An 18,340-nucleotide genomic window follows, 5' to 3' on the forward strand; every position below is an offset into this window, starting at 1 on the left:
CGTGACTTGACCTCGTTTAATTATCGTACTAAACTATAGCATAGAACCCCAAAACAAATCCTATGTTTTATATTCATAACCACAAAACAAATCCTATATTTTGTATTCAAATTAAATTTTTTTTTCAAAGAGGGGGGTTCACGGACCGCGTGTAGAGGTCCGTGTACGGGTCCGGGTAGGCACTGGAATTTCGTATTTTTGAAGGAAAAAGGACAAGGACTCCGTGCCGGGGTCCGGGAAGGAGTCCAGGTACCCTCTGTATTTGTAAATACACGAAAATTCACTAACTTAATCATTCACCCTTTCAATCCAAGCCTAAGGACCATGAACCAACATCTCGAGACTCATCCTATGAAGCTATTACATTGATTCAAACCCGTACAAACACCCCAAACGTCCCCAAGCATCGACAAGCAACTTCAATACAACAATAACCCGTAATTCGATATCGTTTAGCTTCCTACGACTTCTATTACATCCCAAGCAAATCCCGACCCAAATGAACCACAAAATAAAACCTAAATACCTCCCATAACATATCTAAATGCAGTAGCACAAGCCCGGCGATGCCCAACGAAGCCTGCAACAAATAACTTCAAGACCATGTCAAGAACACATTTTCATAAAAGTCGCAGTTTGAGCAGTCCCACGAAAACAATCATAACTCACTCATTTCTTATCTAAATATTTCGAATTTTATATCAAATCGAAGGTATCAAAAAGTTATACGTTTCATATGTTAAAAGCTTTTCCAGAAAACTGACCGAATAATCACAGTAATTAAAAAGACAGCAAATTCGAGTTTTCATATCCAAAAACCGTTTCAAAAGTGATCCAACCATATTTGCTCAAACTCTTACATAACATACACATGATTTTCATACAATAAACATCAAAATATTTACAATGACAAGATCGATGCAGAAATGAAAAAATATACATGCCTTTTGATATTTAAAACTTACGATTCGGCGATACTGAAGTAGAGACGGAGCGAGGCTTGATCCAGGACGAACGTGGTACTATTTTCTTGCAATAAAAATCACCGAAAACTTGCTGGAAATTCAAAAGGGAGGGGCGGCTGCTCTAAGGTGGAGGAACCCTAGGTTTTTGCTCTCCAAAATATAAAAGATCTGAAAATAAAATGTGTAGGTGTGTGTAAAAATGTGTAAGTGTGTGTGAGTGTGTGAAACGTGTGTGTGTGTTTTAATTAGGAGAGTTTATTGCTAAAATAACTAATAAAATGCTAATAAAAGGTTAACTCACACTAATTTTAAACAAACTCCTCAATTAAAATAAATACACCATAATTTTATAAAATTCTCCTTGTTAACAAAATAAAATGCAAGAGGGCAACTTTAAAAGTTTCAAAATACATAATTTAGGCTTTAAAATGCTGAAAATTATTAAATTAATTAATATGCCCCAACCTTAAATTAAAAATAAAATACCGCATTTTAAAATTGCCAAAATCGTCACCGTTCTCCTTTTCTTGATCCCGCATCGAATAATCACCTGAAATATGAAACTCGATAAAACAATTAACGTGCATCACATAATAATTAAAATAATGAAATTTAAATAAATCATGCGTCATTAAAAATCATTTTAATTTAAATAAATGATTTAACAATTTAAATAAATGAATGGGTTTTACGTGTACTGATTTTGGGCTCTACAGCTTAGACGTAGGTACTCGTGCTCACCACCGAAGTACAAAAATAATTTATGACATTCTAGATCACTCGGGACTTGACCTCATTAAATCATCGTACTAACCCATGACATCGAACCCCAAAACAAATCTCAAAGGGAAATCTAAACTATTCCCAAACAGGAGGTACATGGACCCTGTGCCCAGGTCCGGCTCCGGGTCCATGTAGGTACTGCAAATTACGTGTGAAGAAAAGGGAAGGCACGAACCCCGTGCTTAGGTCCGTGTAGGGGTTCGTGTAGATAATGTAAAAACACACCGAAAAGAATGAAGGGCACGGACCCTGTGCTAGGGTCCGTGTAGGGGTCCATGAAGGCTCGAAAATTTGACACTTCAAAGGAAACAAAGGCACGGACCCCGTGTAAGGGTCCGTGTCCGGGTCCGGATACCTGTGTTGACTGAAAACCCACGAAAATTCAATACATGTATTTCTTAACATTCTAAACTCGATTGCACGAACTATGGACCGACACCTCGATACCCTGTCTAGGATGCTACTATATTTATACAACCTGTAAAAACATCCCGAAACACGACGCCCATCCTAACACAGTAAAATCTCATAATCACGGAAATTGACACCAAATCGTTTCCTACGAATTCTAATGAATTCAAGTGCCTATCGACACTAACCGGCATACCAAATACAAACCCAACATCATACTAAACATACCTAAATGCAGCAACGATCTCTCGTCGATCCCCAACGAAGCCTGCAACAATAAAACTTCAAGAACACATCAATAACATAATTTTTCAGAAAACGCAGTTTGAGCAGTCCCACAAAAATGATCATATCTCACACAATTTTTATCCAAATATTTCGAATTTTATATCAAATCGAAGGTATCAAATAGTTCAACGTTTCTTACGTTGAGAGTTTTCCCAAAATCTCGACTCAAAAATCGCAGTTTTCAAAAGATTAGTAAAAACGAGATTTGAGATCCCAAAAATGGTTTCAAAAGTGATCCAAACATGATTGCTCAAACTTCTACACATCACACATGTATTTTCTCGCATAAAAACATCGCAACACATAATATGACTAGATCGACGCAGGAAAAACAGAATATACATGCCTTTAAATCTTTAACATTATCGAAACGACGACTCCGAAGCGGGAAGGATGCGAGAGACGATTCAGGACGCTTGTGGAATGGTTTTCTTGAAATAAAACCATGAAAAGTTGCTGTAAGGTTAGAGGGAGGGGGCGGCTGCTCTTAGGTGGAGAAACCGTAGGTTTTTGCTCTCAAATTCTGAAAATAAAATGTGCAGGTGTGTGTTGTGTGTTTTGATGGGTGTAAAAATGTGTAAGTGTGTGTGAGTGTGTGTAACGTGTGTGTGTGTTTTTAATAAGGATAAATTATTGCTAACTTAAATAATTAAAATACTATCAAAAGTTAACTCACACTAATTTTAAACAACTCCTCAATTAAAAATAAATACCCTCAAATTTTTTTTATAAAATTCTCCTTTTCAACAAATAAAATGCACAAAGCCAACTTTAAAAGTTTCAAAATTCTAAAGTCACTAATTACATAATTTTAGGCTTTTAAATGCAGAAACTTATTAAATTAATTAATATGCCCCAACCTTAACTTAAAAATAAAATACCACATTTAAAATTACCAAAAATCGTCCCCGGTCTCTTTTCCTCGACCCCGCATCGAATAATCGGCTGAAACATGAAACTCGAGAAACATTTTAACGTGCATCACATAAACATACATAATTTAAAATAATGCAATTTAAATAGGTTATGCATCACAAAAAAAATCATTTTAAATTTAAATAAATGATTTAAAAATTAAATAAATGCATGGGTTTTACGTGTAATGAGTTTGGGCTCTACACTGGTGATCAGTAAACACTTCACATTTTACTCCATAAAGGTAGTGCCTCCAGATTTTGAGCGCAAAAACTACTGCGGCTAACTCAAGGTCATGAGTGGGGTAATTTTGCTCATACGGTTTTAATTGCCGTGAGGCATAAGCAATTACCTGAACTTCTTGCATAAGCACACACCCTAATCCTCCCTTTGAAGCGTCACTGTATATAGTAAAATTCTTACCATCCTCGGGAAGTATTAGTACTGGTGTAGATGCAAGCTTGGTTTTAAGGGTTCCAAAACTTCTCTCGAATGCTTCATTCCAAATATACTTCGAATTTTTCTGTGCAAGTTTGGTGAGAGGAATGACTATCGAAGAAAATCCTTCCACAAATTTTCTATAGTAGCCTGCTGAACCCAGAAAACTTCTTACTTCAGTCACTGTTTTTGGTTGTGGCCATTCCTCAATTGCCTCTACTTTCTTAGGGTCTACTGACACCCCAAATTCAGAGATTATATGGCCTAGGAACGCAACACTTTTAAGCTAGAATTCAAACTTCTTGAATTTGGCATAGAGTTCCTTTTCTCGCAGAATTCTTAAGTGAAACGCAGATGTTCTCTATGTTCTTCCTCACTTGGTGAGTATACCAAGATATCATGTAAGGCCCGAGAATTTGATTATCGTAATCTAAAATGATTTGGGGATAAATTAATATGATTAATAAGGATCGCTCTGAGACTTGAATTGAGTAGCATGTGATGTCATGTTGTGAGCAAGTGGAGTATGAGACCAGAACTGGTGGCGCATGTGCGCCGGAGAGTGGCGCGCACATGCGCGAGTTGTGAGAGAAACCAAGATGCGCGGACAGAACCTTACGCGCATATGCGCGGCTTGAGGGCGCGCATATGCGCAAGAGGGTGATTTCCTGGAAGGCGAGTCCCGAGAGTTGGGCGCACATGAGCGGCGTGAAGGCGCGCACATGCGCGAATTGTAATGCATGGAGGCAATAGGTCTCGCCCATATGCGCGGGGCTGAGGCGCGCATATGCGCGGGGCATGCAAAACAAGAACTTGACACTTGGTCTCCCGTATGCAACGCATGTATATATATATATATATATAAAGAACAAGCGTTATCCTTCTCAGAAACAAAAGGAAAGAAGGGACGAAGGAAGTTCAAGTTCTGATTTTGATTGTGATTTACGAGAAATCCGCCCGTCTGATTTGTAATCTGATTTCAGTACTGAGTTCCTAGCGACGACAGCTACAACAGGACGTAAGTTTTATTGAATTCTGATAGCGTTTGAGATTATGATATTGGTGGAATTGTGATTTGACTGATATTATGTGTTCTGGGAATACTGATCAGTATATAATTGAAGTCAGATCGAAGAACGGACTGATTATATAATTGTTATGATTTTTAGAGTTGATATGATCAAGATTATATAGATTTGCGATTGTTATATATGATTATTGAAGATTATGATTCGTATTAATATCGATTACGAGTTGTGATATTGTATCTGTGATGTTGAGATTGACGGGGTTACCGAGACTGTATTGTTATGCCGTCGAAACATCAATAGATTGATTTTGATCAGATTCAGTGTTGATTGAGATTGTATCATGATATCATTGATATGGATCAAATTATGTTTGATTTGAGTATTGATCAGAACAGATCATGAATTGAGTTATACATTGATACAGTGTATTCGATATTGTTATTGACAGATTGATTTGATAGGCAAGGAGTTCGAGACTTCGACAGAGTCAGATCGACATAACGAAACAAAAGGTATAAATTGATGTTGATGCGGGATTGCACAACTCGAGTTAGATTTGACTGGAGTTTCCCAAAATCACATACTTCATCTTATTGCATTGATATTTGCAATTGATGTAATTGTTATCTTTGGTCTATTGATTTATGTATTGAGTCATAGGCTGATGCGCATAGTCGTAGGCGATTGATCTCGTGACAGAGGGGCCTGATAGTGATAGAATAGTCGCTGGGCCATTGCACATTGTCACAGAGGTTCGGCAATATATGCCAGGGCTGATGTGCCCAGTCTTGGACAGAACCGCTAAGACACCGGACGTTTGGTCATATCGATGTGACTTAGAAGAAGAGCGACTTATATTTCCGATATTCGGTATAGCTAGGACCAAAGTCCGTAATAAGAACGTAACGTCACCACGACCGAGGGAGTAGGTGAGAGATTGTTACGTTCTTATTCAGATCGGGATCCCTAGATTAGGAATGAGTCGAGTCAGAATCTAAGAGTCACAGAGTGTGATTCAGAGTTTGTATTGATTCATGTTTCTGATTTTGATACATGTTATGAATATTTGTTTCATGCTGTTATATCTGTTTATATGAAATGCATGTATACATGATTTATACTGGGAATGTAATTTCACCGGAGTTATCTGGCTGTTGTCTTGTTTGTATGTGTGCATGACAATAGGTGGGACAAGATCAGGATCAGGAAGAGGATGAGAGATGTTAGTTAGCGTGGAGATCCGGGCCCAGAAGCAGAATAGGATTCAGCACTGGATATATAGTCGTTGAACCTAGTTGAGATAGAGACATGTAGTACATGATTGTACTTTGACTTTGACATGTATATCAGATAGATGACTGTTACATTTCCGCATGTATAATTTAAAAAGAAAAAAATTTAGTCCCAATTTTCTTAATTGTTATATTTGACATTAATAATGATTAAGTCATGAATTAGCGTCCAGGTCCCCACAGCAGGTGGTATCAGAGCGATAGATCCTTGAGACTCAGATAGGAGCTAGTGAGCGGGGTAGAATGAGTTTTCTTTCTTTGCTTTTGATTGCTAGCATGATTTACTGCTTTAATACATGTTTACCTGTTTATCTGATTTGATTGGGAATATGTATTATTTGAAAATGAATCAGAACCGATTCTTGATCAGCAGTAAGATGATCAGAGGAGGATTGAAACAGGTTTTTTGTATTTGGTTACTAATTATTTTGGTAATCAAATATTCCTCCTCGAAGAATCCCAGAACCGGGTAGTATTTCGACTAGTCAGATGGATGTGTCAGAAACTCCGATGGAAATACAGTTGAAGAGGTTTCAGTCATTGACACCGCCGATTCTGAGGAGTACTGAGACGACTGTTGATTGTGAGAGCTGGATAGATGATATAGAGATATTGTTTGATTCACTTGAGTACTCGGATGAATGTAGAGTTAAACTAATTGGGCATCAGTTACAGGAGATCGCAAAGAGCTGATGGATTACAACCAAAGGAGTCTTAGAACAGCGTGGTATAGTGATTACTTGGGAAATCTTCAAAGTGGAATTTTATCGAAGGTTTTTCCCAGTTTCGTACCGAGAAGATAAGAGGGCATAATTTAAAAATTTGAAACAGGGTCAGCTAAACATTGAAGAATATGTTGCGCAATTTTCTACCTTGCTACGATTTGCTCCTAACGTGGCTGAGAATGATGAAGTTGTGACTGATCAGTTTGTTAAAGGATTGAATCCTGAGATATTGACATTGGTAAACACAGGCCGGCCCTATAATTTTGTTGATGCTCTGAGTAGAGTCAAGAGAGCCGAAGCCAGTCTGATGAGACAGAAAGGAGCTTCGTTTGTGCCTCCAGCATCGAGACCACAGCAACCACCTCTCGGACTTGAGACTTGTAGTAGCAGGGGGTGGAAAGAAAGATTTCTTGAAAGCTCACAAGAAACAATTTAAGAAGTTAGGGAGTGGTTCGTCGAGCACCAGTGGTTCTAGCCAGAGTTATACGGGAGTTTATTGCAGCACTTGTGGAGGAAGACATTCCACAGAGCAATTCCGATGAGTATTTGGTAGTTGCAACATCGTCAGCCAGGACATTTTGCTAGGGTATGTCCAATGAGATGTTCCCGAAGATCTCAGGGAGCAGAACCATCTGGATTAGTGGCACCGTCTGATAGACAATCACCGGTTGTTCACTTCTCCCAACCACCGACGACTCCTCAATCACAACCAAGGCCAGGACACACCTGACGAGGTAGGGGCAGGTAATTGTTTCCTATATGGTTATTTTGCATATGTATTGATAAATACTAATGCATTCCATCCGATTATTCTTAAATGAATTACATTGATATATGCGTTGTCTATGGAGTTAGTATATGCTGTAGTATTGATCTCTTTTCCGTTGGGAAGGGGTCGTGTATCAGTGACATCTGTTAGATCGTGTATGCTACAGTATGACCGATATGAGATTGAAATAGATCATATTGTACTTGGGTTGTCCGATTTCGATTTTATTATCGGTACTGATATGTTGACCAAATACAAAACTACCGTTGATTTTTCCAGAAGATTGAAAGATTCAGATAGATATGATTGATGAACGGAAATTACAGTAAGAATTCTAGATTTAGAATTCCTTGGATATGAACGATGTTGAGGACTCGATTGTTATGGAAAGGAACAGAGGGATTCCTTATGCATTCAGTTGATTACTGAAATCGAGTTTATCATTGGCTGATTTGCCAGTAGTATATGAAATTTCTGATGTTTCTCAATTGGAATTTCAGAGTTGCTTCTAGTCAGAAAGATAGATTCTAGTATTGAATGAATGCAAGGTACTATTCTTATTTCTAGAACACAGTACAGAATGATACCGATTGAATTGAAAGACTTGAAAGACCAGTTTGAAGATTTCTAGCCGAGAGTTACATTTGATTGAGTATTTCTATTTGGGATGCTTCAGCTATGTTTGTGGGTTGATGAACCGTGTGTTCAAAAGTATTTTGATGATTTTATGCTCGTTTTATCTATGATATCCTGAGATATTTGAAGCTTATGACTGATCAGATTGAACATTTGAAAATTGTATTGCATATTCTGAGAATTGAAATGTTGTATACAGAAACTGTTGAAATGTGAATCTTGGCTGAGACAGATTGTATTCGGAACACGTTAGATCCGAAGATAGTATATCGGTTGATCTTAGCACAGTTGAAGTTGTGATCAATTGGCTGAGACTGATAATATTGTCAGAAACTACCGTTCTCTGAGTTTAGCAGATCAGTATCGATGAGTGATGTTTGAATCTGATTGAATATTGTTGTTGTTCTGAATTCGTGTTTGAAACAGATATGAATCCGTGTTTGAAACAGATAGTAAACAGTGGAGAATTTATATTGTATAGTTCGAACCAGAGCTGATTTGAGTATTAAAGCAGTTCAGAAAGTTGATCAGAATGTTCAGAACTCGATATTGACATCAAAACAGAGTATCGATCAGAATATCAGGTTTGTGACAGGGTGTTATATGCTAGTAACCGTCTTATTGTACTGAATATTTCAGATTTGAAGCGACAGATATTGTTAGAAATGTACAGTAGTTGATTCCGTAATCGTCCTGATGGCAGAAAAATGTACAGTGATTTGAAAAGACAGTTTTTGAGAAAAACAGATGAAATCAGATATTACAGAATTTTTATCGAGATGTCTGAAATGCCAGCAGGTAAAGACAGAAAGATAGAAAACCGGGGAATTATTATAGAGCATGTTTATTCCTGAAGGGAAATGGGAGTACATTTCCATGGATTTTGTGACAAAGTTACCGAAATCCTCCCGAGGTTGAGATGTGATTGGGTCGTGATGGACAGATTGACCGAATCTTTATGTTTCATTTGTACAAGATGACGTATAGACATGACCAGATGACAGAAATTTATGTCAGAGAAGTAGTCAGATTGTATAGAGTGCCGAAGTCGAGTGTTTCAGACTGTGATCTTCGGTTGCTTCGCACTTTGGAGCAGAGTTGCAGCAGACTCTAGGTATGAGGTTATACCTGAGTACCGCATATCATCCACAGACTGACGGACAGTCAGAGCGGACTATCCAGGCAATAGAGGATATGCTTAGGGCGATAGTACTTGATTTTAGCACTAGTTGGCAGGATTTATTGTCATGTCGTGAATTTTCGTACAACAATAGCTATTCAACGAGTACTGAAATAACATCGTTTGAAGCGTTGTACGATAAGAAGTGCAGATTCCCTCTGTACTGGAATAATATCTCTGAGGTACCTGATACTGGACCTGACATGATCAAAGATATGACGAAGAAGGTGAAGCTGATTCAGAAGAGAATGAAGACAGCTCAGAATAGACCGACTAAATTTACCAACGGCAGACGACGACCGTTAGTAATTAAGACAGAAGACCGAATATTGCATCGATTTGTATTGAACCAATTTGATAGCAGATGATGATATTGATTTAGTATGAGTATTGATGGGCATATACGGATGTTGTATAGCCAGTATTCTGAGATTGATTCTATCAGAGTTACTTCAAGTGGTACTATGACATTATATTTCGTGAAGTATTATTCCAGATTGAAATTAGAATCAGTAAAAGAGAGATAATTCAGAATGAAGACTATTATGCTGTTTAATAGAGTTGTTATAATATCGAAAAAGCTATTTGAAGGACAGAATCCAAGATGAGACAGAGATTCTAGAATTGTTTTATTGAGGTGAGTTTTCTGTTAGCTTCTGTATATACCTCCTTTGGTATCTGCTTTGATATCGGAATTAATTGCCTGTGATTTTGGAATTGATTACCTGTGATTTCGAGGACGAAATCAGATCTTAGGGGGGGAGAAATGTAAGGCCCGAGAATTTTATTATCGTAATCTGAAATGATTTGGGGATAAATTAATATGATTATGAAGGATCGCTCTGAGACTTGAATTGAGTAGCATGTGATGTCATGTTGTGAGCAAGTGGAGTATGAGACCAGAACTGGTGGCGCATGTGCGCCGGAGAGTGGCGCGCACATGCGCGAGTTGTGAGAGAAACCAAGATGCGCGGACAGAACCTTACGCGCATATGCGCGGCTTGAGGGCGCGCATATGCGCGAGAGGGTGATTTCCCGGAAGGCGAGTCCCGAGAGTTGGGCGCACATGCGCGGCGTGGAGGCGCGCACATGCGCGAATTGTAATGTACGGAGGCAATAGGTCTCGCCCATATGCGCGGGGCTGAGGCGCGCATATGCGCGGGGCATGCAAAACAAGAACTTGACACTTGGTCTCCCGTATGCAATGCATGTATATATATATATATATAAAGAACAAGCATTATCCTTCTCAGAAACAAAGGAAAGAAGGGACGAAGAAAGTTCAAGTTCTGATTTTTATTGTGATTTACGAGAAATCCGTCCGTCTGATTTGTAATCTGATTTCAGTACTGAGTTCCTAGCGACGACAGCTACAACAGGACGTAAGTTTTATTGAATTCTGATAGCGTTTGAGATTATGATATTGGGGGAATTGTGATTTGATTGATATTATATGTTCTGGGAATACTGATCAGTATATAATTGAAGTCAAATCGAAGAACGGACTGATTATATAATTGTTATGATTTTTAGAGTTGATATGATCAAGATTATACAGATTTGCGATTGTTATCTATGATTATTGAAGATTATGATTCGTATTAATATCGATTACGAGTTGTGATATTGTATCTGTGATGTTGAGATTGACGGGGTTACCGAGACTGTATTGTTATGCCGTCGAAACATCAATAGATTGATTTTGATCAGATTCAGTATTGATTGAGATTGTATCATGATATCATTGATATGGATCAGATTATGTTTGATTTGAATATTGATCAGAACAGATCTTGAATTGAGTTATACATTGATACAGTGTATTCAATATTGTTATTGACAGATTGATTTGATGGGCAGGGAGTTCGATACTTCGACAAAGTCAGATTGACAGAGCGAAACGAAAGGTATAAATTGATGTTGATGCGGGATTGCACATCTCGAGTTAGATTTGACTGGAGTTTCCCAAAATCACATACTTCATCTTATTGCATTGATATTTGCAATTGATGTGATTGTTATCTTTGGTCTATTGATTTATGTATTAAGTCATAGGATGATGCGCCTAGTCGTAGGCGATTGATCTCGTGACAGAGGGGCCTGATAGTGATAGAATAATTGCTGGGCCATTGCGCATTGACACAAGTGTTCGGCAAGATAAGCCAAGGCTGATGTGCCTAGTCTTGGACAGAACCGCTAAGACACCGGACGTTTGGTCATATCGATGTGACTTAGAAGAAGAGCGACTTCTATTTCCGATATTCGGTATAACTAGGACCAAAGTCCGTAATAAGAAAGTAAGGTCACCACGACCGAGGGAGTAGGTGAGAGATTGTTACGTTCTTATTCAGATCGGGATCCCTAGATTAGGAATGAGTTGAGTCAGAGTCTAAAAGTCACAGAGTGTGATTCAGAGTTTGTATTGATTCATGTTTCTGATTTTGATACATGTTATGAATATTTGTTTCATGCTGTTATATCTGTTTATATGAAATGCATGTATACATAATTTATACTGGGAATGTAATTCTCACCGGAGTTATCCGGCTGTTGTCTTGTTTGTATGTGTGCATGACAACAGGTGGGACAAGATCAGGATCAGGAAGAGGATGAGAGATGTTAGTTAGTGTGGAGATCCGGGCCCAGAAGCAGAATAGGATTCAGCACTGGATATATAGTCGTTGAACCTAGTTGAGATAGAGACATGTAGTACATGATTGTACTTTGACTTTGACATGTATATCAGATAGATGACTGTTACGTTTCCGCATGTATAATTTAAAAAGAAAAAAATTTAGTCCCACTTTTTTTAATTGTTATATTTGACATTAATAATGATTAAGTCATGAATTAGCGTCCGGGTCCCCACATATCATCTATAAAAACGACCAGAAACTTGTCGAGATATGGTTTGAATACTCGGTTCATAAGGTCCATGAATGCTGCAGGAGCATTTGTTAGACCAAAAGGCATTATCGTGAATTCGTAATGTCCATATATTGTCCTAAAAGCAGTCTTAGGGATATCCTCTGCTTTGACCTTCAACTGTTGATAGCCAGATCTTAGATCGAGCTTTGAGAAAACCTTGGCTCCTTTTAGCTGATCGAAAAGATCATCTATTTTCGGGAGTGGGTACTTATTCCTTATGGTGATCTTATTTAACTCTCGGTAATCAATGCATAGCCTCAAGCTTCCGTCCTTTTTCTTTACGAATAGTACTGGGGCTCCCCACGGGGATGCACTAGGGCGGATCTGCTGCTTGTCCAATAATTCCTGAAGTTGCTCCTTTAACTCCTTTAATTCTGCTGGAGCCATTCGGTATGGTGACTTTGAGATTGGTCGAGCACCAGGGACCAAATTGATTTCAAATTCCACTTCTCTATTTGGTATCTCACTCGGTAATTCCTCGGGAAAGACATCTGGAAACTCTTGAACAATTGGAATATCTTCAAACTTTGGGACTTCTTCTTCTTTGATCTCATTGATTACTGCCAGATAAATTTTTTCTCCTCCTTTTATGGCCTTCCAGGCTTGTGAGGTAGATAACAGAGATTTTCGTTCTTTGGATTTTCCATGATATATGACTTCCTCTTTATTCGGAGTCTGAAGTCTAATATCTTTCTTTTGACAGTCTACTATGGCATGGTTTTTAGCTAACCAGTCCATTCGCAGAATGACATCAAATTCAATCATATTGAGTTGAATTAATTCCGCATCAAAAATCTGTTTACTGATACAAATTTGAAATTTTCGATACACTGTGGGTTTCAATTGTTTTTCTCGCAGGTGTTGCCACTCTTAACAGTTCACTAAGAATTCCATGCTCAAGTTTAAGCTTCTTAGCAAATCTTCTAGACACAAATGAGTGCGTAGCACCACAATCAAACAAAGTATATGCAGGTATTTCATTGAGTAAAACAGTACCTGCCACCATTTCGTTGGTGTTATCATCTTCCTCCTGAGTTATTGCATACACCCGAGCATTAGTCTTGTTTTCATTTGGTTTGTTGGGTCTCGTCCCTTTGTCTTTATTGTCTGGACAATCCTTAATCCGGTGACCCACTTTACCGCATTTGAAACAAGCACCTATTTTCCGATAACATTCCCCAATGTTCTTCTGTCAACAAGTGTCGCACCACTTTCCTTCTGTAGTGCCAGCACTGTTAAATTTTCCTCTTGAAGGACCACTTGAATAATTTGGCTTCTTGAATTTGGGACAATTTTGAGCAGATTGGCCGACCAACGGTCTCTTGTTCATGTTTTCTTCTTCACGGCATTTGATATCCGTTTCCACGCTCATTGCAGCGCTCATCAAATCCGCAAAATTTCTTGGCTTGAACACTGCCAAAGCCAATTGAATCCGGCTATTCAGTCCCTTCTTAAAACGATGCATTTTTAATGTTTCATCAGACATGATTGTTGGGACATACGTTCCCAGATCGTTGAACCTTGAGGTGTATTCCATTACTGTCATGTCTTGTGTTTGTTTGAAGTTCTCAAACTCGCTCAACTTTTGTAGACAAAATTCGGCTGGGTAATATTGCTTCCATGTGATTTGTTCTACCTCGGCCAAAGGTGGTGACACAGTTTCCCACCATTTCCTTGCTCGGTCTTCCAAAAACGGTATCACGACCTGCACTCTCAGTTTTTCAGGTACTTCAAGTAGATGTAGTTGTATTTCGACATTCTTGAGCCAGTTGTGGCTGACTTCTGGATCTGGGTTTCCATCAAAAGTTGGGACGCGATTTCTCCTCAGAGACTCACAATGATATTTTATTCCACGTGGTTGTGGTTCCGGTGGCGGCTGAATGGCGTTGGAAAGAGGGTTCACAATTCCTTGCAATGTGGCGGTTACTATGGTAGCAATAGCCATCATATCTTCCCGGCTGAGATTCACCCCTGGGGAATTTTCATCCTCGTTTTGATTAACCCCTTTGGTGTTTCGATTATTTCTGGGTGGTCTGCCTGTCATTTCCTAGAATAAATGGAGGTAATATCTCAGAATCATATAAAGGATAGAAAGGCACAAATAATAGAAACAAAGTTGTCGTGGAATTTTCAATACAAAGAAATTTCAGAACGATTGAAGGAAATAGAATTTGAATTTCTCGAAGAATTTTGGAAAGGATGAAAGTTTGTTTCAGAATGCACTGGGCTTTTGCCAAAATTTAACTTCGCCAAATTTTGTCTGTCAAAATCCCAGCGGGATTATGAACTTGGCGGCTCTGATACCACTTAAATGTCACGCCATGTGTCCGAAGCGTCGGTGACATTCGGCATTGTTTAACAATTACTTGAAAACAATTAAGCCTCGTATCAAAAACAAACCAGTCTTTTTAATAAAAAAATATTGTCTTTACAATGACAATGAAATGAAAATTTACATCAGGGTTTCAGAAGCGGAAACAAAAGGAAAGTAAAAATCTTGAGTCTTGATCTCGATCACCGATTCACCAAACCCAGAAAGCTTCTTGCTCCTCCTCATTTATTTGCTCTTTGTTTTTATCTGAAATTTGTAAGGGGTGAGTGTTTTGGGAAACACTCAGCAAGTGGTGGTCGATCGATTTCCATGATACACATAAAACTTAATCTTTAAAGCATTTCTTTAACAAACTTTCAAAACTTATTACCTTTAACTTATCATAATAGAAAGAATCGAATATGAGATAGAAGTTATCAGATGATTCAGAGCAGTTCGGAAGCAAATCAGATCATTCAGAACAATTCACAAACAGACAAAACACTGTTACTCATCTCATTTCCATGGTCAAATTGTCCCCAATATGTTAGTACTCTAAGGGGTGAGGCCAGGACATAGTTTTATACCCACTGATGGGGGCCAGACAGAACATGGTTTTATACCCACCAATGGGGGCCAGACAAAATCACAATTCTCGTTCTATTTCAAATCAATTTGTAACAATGAAACACAAAATTCAGATTTACCAGACAGAACTTATCAGAATTTCAGACGGATATAGTGGAGTCAAAGAATTTCGAAGAACAAACCGAGCATATCATCGATCGAAATTTTAAAAGAACAGACTGATATTTTTGAAAATAAGGTCATACACATTCATGTCATGATATTTATATTCAAAGTTCAAAATATGAGAAATTACGTAACAAAAATCCACTTACTGTGTTTGAAGGTATGGTACGATTATGCAGATTCTTTAACGAAGCTTTTCTCTCGAAAGTTGAGCAGCACTTCGACGTGACTTTACCAAATGATGTATTCAATCCAGCAGCACTCCTACGCAGAATTTTTGCATTCGACAGCACGAAGCTTCTCCTTGCTTTGGCCGATTTTTTTGGAACGATTTTGTGGGGGAAAGGAACCGATTTTCTTGCTGAATTTTTGAGTGCATTTTCTTTCATCCATGGTGTAGTATTTATAGAGGAATTTGAGACCCTTCCACTAGCCTTGGCCGAAATCTTGGGCTCCAAGGAAGCCATAATTGTGGTCAAAGCATCTTAAGCACCAAAGGTAACTTCCTGCACCATTAATGTGTCCTAGTCCCTTAGCTCCTCTCTTAGCTCCTTCATTTGTTTCCTAAATGGTCATTTCTTGCATAATAAGTTTTTCCAAACCCTTAGCTCTTCCCTTAGCTCCTTCATTGGTTATCTCAAAGGTCACTTCTTGCATAATAAGTTTGTCCAATCCCTTGGTTCATCTTTTAGCTCTCTTTTTGGTCTTGTTAGGACAAGCTTGGTTGAGCTTCTTTGAGCTGAAAGATCGAGTCCTTGAGCTGGGGTTTTACTCCTCCAGTGACAACTCTTCGATGGATGCGGTTATTTGCAGCTTGGCCTCCTGTTGAGCTAATCTCCGAGCTTTGAAGCTACTTCTTCGAATTAAGTTAGCTGAAAATCTAAGTTCATATTTGGTTTTATAGTTAGAATGAAAATTGTTGAGCTTAGTTTAAGCTAAATTTCAAGTTTGTATTTCTTACATGATTCGCTTTAGATCGGAAAATCCCAGGTTGTCACATCCCTCCCTCCTTATTGAAAGTTTCTCCCACAAAACTTGGATCAGCTCGATCTTTTAAATAGATGAGGGTATTGCGTGCGTATCTTCTCTTCTAATTCCCAAGTGGCCTCTCTTTCTGTATGATTTGACCACTGTACTTTGACATATGAGATTGTCCGGTGTCTCAACACTTGATCTTTTGTGTCCACTATTCGAATAGGGACTTCTTCATATTTGTGTTCTTCATTGAGATGTCCTTCAATCATCAGTGGTGCAACTTTGAGTACATGACTCGGGTCTGGGACATATTTTCTCGGTTGTGAGATGTGGAAAATGTTGTGAATTCTTGACATATCAGGAGGAAAAGCCAGACGGTTGCTGAACCGATTCACTCCTTTCATAGGAGAGACCTTGACATAGGCTTTTCCACCAACCTCCAATTCCATCGGTCTTCTCTTCACATCTGCCCAACTCTTTTGTCAATCTTGAGCTGTCTTGATTCTTTCTTTGATTACGGAGACTTTGTCAATGGTTATTGGAACAAGCTCTGGTCCAGTAACAGCTTTTTCTCCGACTTCATCCCAGTATAGAGGCGACCTACATTTTCGGCCATACAAAGCCTCATACGGAGCCATTTCGATGCTGCTGTGGTAAATGTTATTATAAGCAAACTCTATCAACGGTAATTGCTCACTCCAATTTCCCTGAAAATCCAGCGCGCATGCCCTCAACATGTCCTCGAGGGTTTGAATTGTTCTTTCAGTTTGGCCATCAGTCTGAGGATGATAGGCCTTGCTGAGAGTGACTTTGGTTCCCATAGCCTTTTGGAAACTTTTCCAAAATCTCGATACGAATCTTGGATATCTGTCAGACATTATACTCACTGGGACTCTGTGTAGTTTCACTATGTTGTCCATATATAATGTAGCTAGTTTATCCAGGTTGTAATTCATTCGTACCGGCAAGAAATGTGCAGACTTGGTCTATCTATCAATGATTACCCAGATCTCATCGTGCCCTTGCCTTGATTTCGGTAGCCCTACTACGAAATCCATGGAGATGTTATCTCACTTCCACTCCGGTATTTCTAATGGCTGTAGAAGTCCTCCAGGATTTTGATGTTCTGCCTTGACTTGTTGACAGGTTAGGCACTTGGAAACAAAGACAGCCACGTCTTTCTTCATTCCATTCCACTAGTAATTATTTTTCAGATCCCGGTACATTTTGGTGCTTCCCGGATGTACTGAAAATCTCGATTTATGTGCCTCCGCCATTACTTCTTCACGAATCCCATCGAAGTCTGGCACATACAACCGTCCTTTCCTTTAAAGTATACCATTTTCATCAATATGAAATTCTGGAATCTTTCCTTTTGAGTTTGCTCTTTAATTTTGAGGATAGAGAAATCTTGACTTTGTTTCAATTTGATGGTCTCTCGGAGGCCTAGTTGCACTGATAGTGAATATAAGCTCACTTTCCCAAGGTTCCTTCGGCTCAACGCATCTTCCACCTTATTTGCCTTACCCGGATGGTAATTGATTGACAAATCATAATCCTTTAGCAGTTCCATCCACCTCCTTTGCCTCATGTTTAATTCTTTTTGGGTGAAAATGTACTTGAGGCTCTGGTTGTAACGTACCGTATTTTTAACTACTTAAAATTTACGGAAAAATAAAATTTTTTGTAAATGAATCGTGAACATTCAAAATTCGATAAAACAAAATGTCCATCCCCAAAGTAGTTGCATAAAAGATCTCAAAGTAAAGTTTGTCAAAGATATTTGCTTAAAATCTCATAACCAATAACATAAATCAGAGTACTTTTAAACATTTCATAAAACTTAAAACTTGGCGGTCCTCGGGTTTAGCCTCCTGCCCAGTCCAAGCCAGCTCACTGGTCCACATCTCTCGTCTCCTCAAATGCCTCATCACCTGCAT

At 38.7% G+C, this 18,340-nt stretch overlaps 1 protein-coding gene across 1 annotated transcript in view; it reads right to left on the reverse strand.

Moving 5' to 3' along the window:
• LOC142550576 (uncharacterized) overlaps nt 1-18,340 on the reverse strand; it is a 44,339-nt gene that overhangs the window by 11,879 nt on the left and 14,120 nt on the right. The window contains exons 4-6 of the mRNA XM_075659651.1: nt 13,589-14,408; nt 13,358-13,495; nt 12,473-13,065 (exon numbers count right to left, since the gene is read on the reverse strand). Coding sequence (XP_075515766.1) covers nt 12,473-13,065; nt 13,358-13,495; nt 13,589-14,408 — 1,551 coding nt within the window. The remainder of the gene's footprint in view (nt 1-12,472; nt 13,066-13,357; nt 13,496-13,588; nt 14,409-18,340) is intronic.

This window comes from Primulina tabacum, chromosome 7, assembly GCF_025594145.1.
Source record: "Primulina tabacum isolate GXHZ01 chromosome 7, ASM2559414v2, whole genome shotgun sequence".
In the NCBI taxonomy this organism is placed as follows: Eukaryota; Viridiplantae; Streptophyta; class Magnoliopsida; order Lamiales; family Gesneriaceae; genus Primulina; species Primulina tabacum.